We start from the raw sequence: 7,178 nt of genomic DNA on the forward strand, positions 1-7,178 counted from the left end.
TGTTTTATCCCTACTTTCAACAGCACAACACAACCTTAGAACTTTCATCACATCGTCCTGTGTCAATGCAGGCATGAACCCACTATCGAGCATAAGTACTCCCTCTTGGAGTTACAAGCATCTACTTGGCCAGAGCATCTACTAGTAACGGAGAGCATGCAAGATCATAAACAACACATAAGCATAACTTTGATAATCAACATAACAAGTATTCTCTATTCATCGGATCCCAACAAACGCAACATATAGGATTACAGATAGATGATCTTGATCATGTTAGGCAGCTCACAAGATCCGACAATGATAGCACAATGGGGAGAAGACAACCATCTAGCTACTGCTATGGACCCATAGTCCAGGGGTAGACTACTCACACATCACACCGGAGGCGACCATGGCGGCGTAGAGTCCTCCGGGAGATGATTCCCCTCTCCGGCAGGGTGCCGGAGGCGATCTCCTGGATCCCCCGAGATGGGATCGGCGGCGGCGGCGTCTCTGGAAGGTTTTCCGTATCGTGGTTCTCGGTACTGGGGTTTTCGTCACGGAGGCTATTTGTAGGCGGAAGGGCAGAGTCGGGGGCCAGACGAGGGCGCCACACCATAGGGCGGCGCGGGCCCCCCCTGGGCCGCGCCGCCACGTGGTGTCGCCACCTCGTGGCCCCACTTCGTGTGTTCTTCGGTCTTCTGGAAGCTCCGTGGAAAAATAGGCCCCTGGGCTTTGATTTCGTCCAATTCCGAGAATATTTCCTTACTAGGATTTCTGAAACCAAAAACAGCAGAAACAAAGAATCGGCACTTCGGCATCTTGTTAATAGGTTAGTTCCAGAAAATGCACGAATATGACATAAAGTGTGCATAAAACATGTAGATAACATCAATAATGTGGCATGGAACATAAGAAATTATCGATACGTCGGAGACGTATCAGGCGGTGATGCTCTTGTTGCTTTAGTTTGTGTACTTTGCTTCTTGCGGGATGGTGGGATGAAGCGGCCTGGGCTAACCTTACATGACCGCGTCTCATGAGACTTGCTCCACGCTTGACATGCAACTTGTATTGCATAAGTGGCTTTGCGGGTGTCTGTCTCTCCCACCATAGTGAAGATTGTAATTTACACTTCTATTGTCAACACTAGTATCACCGTTGTGGTTCATGTTCGTAGGTAGATTGGATCTTATTCGAAAACCCTAAACCACGTAAAATATGCAAACCAAATTAGAGACGTCTAACTTGTTTTTGCAGGGTTTGGTGATGTGATATGGCCATGATGTGATGATGATTATATTTGATGTATGAGATGTTCATTATTGTATTATGGCAACCGGCAGGAGCCTAATGGTTGTCTTTAATTTTGTTAAAGACCTGCGTGTCTATTCATCATGTAATAGCTTTATTTCAAGTAGTTGTTATAGTAGCTATAAGTGATGGACAACCATGAAGCGGCGCCACTGACCTTGACGCCATGCTGGTGATGATGGAGATCATGTCCGTGCTTTGGAGATGGAGATCAAAAGCACAAAGACGAAAGGCCATATCATATCACACATTATGAATTGCATGTGATGTTAATCCTTTTATGCATCTTATTTTGCTTAGATCGCGACGGTAGCATTATAAGATGATCCCTCTCACTAAATATCAAGATAATAAAGTGTTCATCCTTAGTATGCACCGTTGCTAAGACTTGTCGTTTCGAAGCATCTCGTGATGATCGGGTGTGATAGACTCTACATGTGCATACAACGGGTGCAAGCCAGATTTGCACACGCGGATACCAAGGTTGCCTTGACGAGCCTAGCATGTATAGACATGGTCTCGGAACACGGGATACCGAAAGGTAGAGCATGAGTCATATGAATGATATGATGAACACTTTGAGTGTTCGCCTTTGAAGCTACATCTTTTCTCGTGAAGATTGGACTTGGTGTAGTGGATTTGGTTCGTGTAATCACTAAAACAATGCGAGGGATGTTGTTTTAAGTGGGAGTTCACCTAGTTAATTTCAGAATTAAAATTGAACTCAATTTATCATAAACTTAGTCTAAACTCTTTGCAAATATGTTGTAGATCATGGCGCCCCCCTCCATCAATTTTAACCAGTTCCTAGAGAAAGAAAAGCTTAAGGGCAATGGTACCAACTTCACTGACTGGTTCCGTCATGTGAGGATTTTCCTCACTGGTGGAAATCTGCAATTTGTGCTCGAAGCACCGCTAGGTCCCCCACCACCTCCTGTAGTGTCCGAGGACATAAAGAATGTTTATGAGACTCGGGCAACTCGGTACTCTGAAGTTCAGTGTGCCATCTTGTGCAGCTTAGAGGCAGAGCTCCAAAAGCGTTTTGAGCACCACGACCCCTGTGAGATGATGCGTGAGCTCAAACTTATCTTTGAGACTCATGCGGCCGTGGAGAGCTATGAGGCCTCGAAGCAGTTCTTTACCTGCATGATGGAAGAAGGCAGCTCCGTTAGTGAGCACATGCTCGTCATGTCCGGGCATGCGAAGAAGCTCAATGACTTGGGGATGATGATCCCTAACCAGCTGGGTATTCATCGTGTCCTTCAATCACTGCCACCAAGTTACAAGAACTTCGTGATGAACTACAACATGCAGAACATGAATAAAGATTTACCTGAAATCTTTTCCATGCTGAAATCTGCTGAAGTAGAGATTAAGAAGGAGAACCAAGTGTTGATGGTCAACAAGACCACCAGTTTCAAAAAGCAAGGCAAGCCTAACAAGGGTAACTTCAAGAAGGGCGGCAAGAAAGTTGCACCGCATCCTGAGAAGCCTAAGGCTGGTCCTAAACCTGAGACTGTGTGCTATTACTGCCAGGGGAAGGGGCACTGGAAGCGCAATTGCCCCAAATACTTGGCCGATCTGAAGAGCGGCCATGTCAAAAAGAAAGGTATATTTGATATACATGTTATTGATGTCTATCTTACTGGTTCTCGTAGTAGTGCCTGGGTATTTGATACTGGTTCGGTTGCTCACATTTGTAACTCGAAACAGGAACTGCGGAATAGACGAAGCCTGGCAAGAGACGAGGTGACGATGCGCGTTGGAAATGGATCCAAAGTCGATGTGATCGCTGTCGGCACGCTCCCTCTACATCTACCTTCGGGATTAGTTTTAAACCTTAATAATTGTTATTTGGTACCTGCGTTGAGCATGAACATTATATCTGGATCTTGTTTAATGCAAGATGGTTATTCGTTTAAGTCTGAGAATGATGGTTGTTCGATTTATATGAGTAATGTCTTTTATGGCCATGCACCTGAGATGAATGGTTTATTCTTGTTAAATCTCGATAGTAGTGATACACATGTTCATAACATTAATGCTAAGCGAATGAAAATGAATGATAATTCTACTTATATGTGGCATAATCGCTGCCTTGGTCATATTGGAGTGAAGCGCATGAAGAAACTCCATTCCGATGGACTTCTTGAGTCACTTGACTTTGAGTCACTTGACAGATGCGAAGCATGTCTAATGGGAAAAATGACTAAGACTCCATTTTCTGGTACAATGGAGCAAGCTACAGACTTATTGGAAATCATACATACCGATGTGTGCGGACCAATGAGTGTAGCATCGCGCGGTGGTTATCGTTATGTTCTAACCTTCACGGATGATCTGAGTAGATATGGATATATTTACTTTATGAGACATAAGTCCGAGACTTTTGAGAAGTTCAAGGAATTCCAAAGTGAAGTAGAAAATCAACGTAACAAGAAGATTAAGTTTCTGCGTTCTGATCGCGGAGGCGAATATCTGAGTTATGAGTTTGGCATGCATTTAAAGAAATGCGGAATACTTTCACAGTTGACACCGCCGGGAACACCACAGCGTAATGGTGTGTCCGAACGTCATAATCGAACTCTGTTAGATATGGTTCAGTCTATGATGTCTCTTACCGATTTGCCGTTATCGTTTTGGGGTTATGCATTAGAGACAGCCGCATTCACTTTAAATAGGGCACCATCTAAATCCGTTGAAACGACACCGTATGAACTATGGTTTGGAAATAAACCTAAGCTGTCGTTCCTTAAGGTTTGGGGTTGCGAAGCTTATGTAAAGAAGTTACAGCCTGACAAGCTAGAACCCAAAGCGGAGAAATGCGTCTTCATAGGATACCCTAAAGAAACAATTGGGTACACTTTCTATCACAGATCCGAAGGCAAAATCTTTGTTGCCAAGAACGGATCCTTTCTTGAGAAGGAGTTTCTCACTAAAGAAGTGACTGGAAGGAAAGTAGAACTCGACGAGGTTAATGAACCTTCTCTCATAGATCAGAGTAGCGCAGTGCCGGAAGAAATTCCTAAACAGCCTGCACCGATAGGAGAGGAAGCGAATGATGATGATCATGAAGCTTCGAACGAGGAAGCTACTGAACCTCGCAGATCGACGAGGGAACGTACCACTCCTGATTGGTATGATCCCTGTCTGAATATCATGATTGTGGACAACAATGATGAGGACCCTGCGACGTATGAAGAAGCAATGATGAGCCCAGATTCCAACAAATGGCAAGAAGCCATGAAATCCGAAATGGGATCCATGTATGATAACAAAGTATGGACTTTGGTAGACTTACCTGATAGCCGCAAGGCTGTCGAGAATAAATGGATCTTTAAGGGAAAAACAGATGCTGATGGTAATATTACTGTCTATAAAGCTCGACTTGTCGCAAAGGGTTTCCGACAAATTCAAGGAGTTGACTACGATGAGACTTTCTCACCTGTAGCGAAGCTAAAGTCTGTGAGGATTTTGTTAGCAATAGCTGCATTTTTCGATTATGAAATCTGGCAGATGGATGTCAAAACAGCGTTCCTTAATGGTGATATTGAGGAAGAGGTGTATATGGTACAACCCAAAGGTTTTGTCGATCCTGAAAATGCTGACAAGGTATGCAAACTTCAGCGTTCCATTTATGGACTGAAGCAAGCATCCCGGAGTTGGAATTTACGCTTTGATAGAGTGATCAAAGACTTCGGTTTTATACGGACTCATGGTGAGGCCTGTATTTACAAGAAAGTGAGTGGGAGCTCTGTAGCGTTCCTGATATTATATGTAGATGACATATTATTGATTGGGAATGATATAGAACTATTAAGCAGTGTTAAAGGTTATTTGAATAAATGTTTTTCAATGAAAGACCTTGGTGAAGCAGCATACATTTTAGGCATCAAGATTTATAGAGATAGATCAAGACGCCTAATAGGCCTTTCACAGAGTACATACTTGGACAAGATTCTAAAGAAGTTTAGAATGGATGAAAGCAAGAAAGGGTTCTTGCCTATGTTGCCAGGTAAGGTCTTGAGTAAGACTCAAGGTCCAGCGCTACAGCAGAAGAAAGAGAGAGGATGAGCAAGATCCCCTATGCTTCAGCAGTAGGCTCTCTCATGTATGCCATGCTGTGTACTAGACCGGATATCGCACATGCTGTTAGTTTGACCAGCAGATATCAAAGTGATCCAGGAATGGAACACTGGATAGCGGTCAAGAATATCCTGAAGTACTTGAAAAGGACTAAGGATATGTTTCTTTGTTATGGCGGTGACCAAGAGCTCGTTGTAACTAGTTACACCGATGCAAGTTGGAACACCGATCCTGATGACTCTAAGTCTCAGTCTGGGTACGTGTTTATATTGAATGGTGCGGCAAAGAATGGAGCAGTTCCAAGCAGTGCACGGTGGCGAAATCTTCAACAGAATCTGAATATATAGCGGCTTCAGAGGCTTCATCGGAAGCGGTATGGATGAAGAGGTTCATTGTTGAGCTTGGTGTGGTTCCTAGTGCATTGGACCCGTTAGTCATTTATTGTGACAACACGGGTGCCATCGCCAATGCAAAGGAACCAAGGTCACACAAGAAGCTGAAGCATATCAAGCTGCGTTTTCATTCGATTCGCGAGTACATCGAAGATGGTGAAGTAGAGATTTGCAAAGTACACACGGATCTGAATGTTGCAGATCCGTTGACTAAAGCTCTCCCAAGGGCAAAGCATGACCAACACCAGAATGCCATGGGTGTTAGGTACCTTACAATGTAATCTAGATTATTGACTCTAGTGCAAGTGGGAGACTGTTGGAGATATGCCCAAGAGGCAATAATAAAGTGGTTATTATAATATCTTTGTGTTTATGATAAATGTTTATATATCATGCTATAATTGTATTAACCAAAACATTGATACATGTGTGTTATGTAAACAACAATGAGTCCCTAGTAAGCCTCTTGTATAACTAGCTTGTTGATTAATAGATGATCATGGTTTCGTGATCATGAACATTGGATGTTATTAATAACAAGGTTGTGTCATTAGTTGAATGATATAATGGACACACACCCAAATGAGCGTAGCATAAGATCAAGTCATCAAGTTCATTTGCTATAAGCTTTCAATACATAGTTGTCTTAATCCTTCGACCATGAGATCATGTAAATCACTTACACCGAAAGGGTACTTTGATTACATCAAACGTCATTGCGTAAATGGGTGACAATAAAGGTGGGATTAAGTATTTGGAAAGTGTGAGTTGAGGCATATGGATCAACAGTGAGATTTGTCCATCCTGATGACGGATAGATATACTCTGGGCCCTCTCGGTGGAATGTCATCTGATTAGCTTGCAAGCATATGAATAGTTCATAAGAGATCACATACCACGGTACGAGTAAAGAGTACTTGTCCGTAACGAGGTTGAACAAGGTATGGAGATACCGATGATCAAACCTCGGACAAGTAAAATATCGCGAGACAAAGGGAATTGGCATCGTATGTAAATGGTTCAATCGATCACTAAGTCATCGTTGAATATGTGGGAGCCATTATGGATCTCCAGATCCCGCTATTGGTTATTGCTCGGAGAGGAGTCTCGACCATGTCTGCATAGTTCGCGAACCGTAGGGTGACGCGCTTAAGGTTCGATGTCGCATAAGTAGATTTGAATATGGTATGGAGACGAAGTTTGTTCGGAGTCTCGGATGTGATCCAGGATGTCACGAGGAGGTCCGGAATAGTCCGGAGAATAAGATTCATATAAGGGAAGTTGATTTCTGGGTTTTCGGAAATGTTCGGGATTATTCCGGTGTTGACTGGAAGGTTCTAGAAGGTTCCGGAAGGGTCCACCATGGGGCCCACGACCTAGGAGGCCCACCGTGGGCCGAGGGGA

At 43.5% G+C, this 7,178-nt stretch overlaps 1 protein-coding gene across 1 annotated transcript; it reads left to right on the forward strand.

Annotated features, from left to right (window-relative positions):
- Positions 1 to 2,294: 2,294 nt before the first annotated feature.
- Positions 2,295 to 3,180, forward strand: LOC139831114 (uncharacterized). Its single transcript, XM_071820361.1, has 2 exons — positions 2,295 to 2,905; positions 3,010 to 3,180. The coding sequence occupies exons 1-2, from the start codon at positions 2,362 to 2,364 to the stop codon at positions 3,021 to 3,023; spliced, it is 558 nt and encodes a 185-aa protein (XP_071676462.1). The 5' UTR covers positions 2,295 to 2,361; the 3' UTR covers positions 3,024 to 3,180.
- The last annotated feature ends 3,998 nt before the right edge of the window (positions 3,181 to 7,178 follow it).

The sequence above is a fragment of the Lolium perenne genome, chromosome 1 (assembly GCF_019359855.2).
Source record: "Lolium perenne isolate Kyuss_39 chromosome 1, Kyuss_2.0, whole genome shotgun sequence".
Lineage (NCBI taxonomy): Eukaryota > Viridiplantae > Streptophyta > Magnoliopsida > Poales > Poaceae > Lolium > Lolium perenne.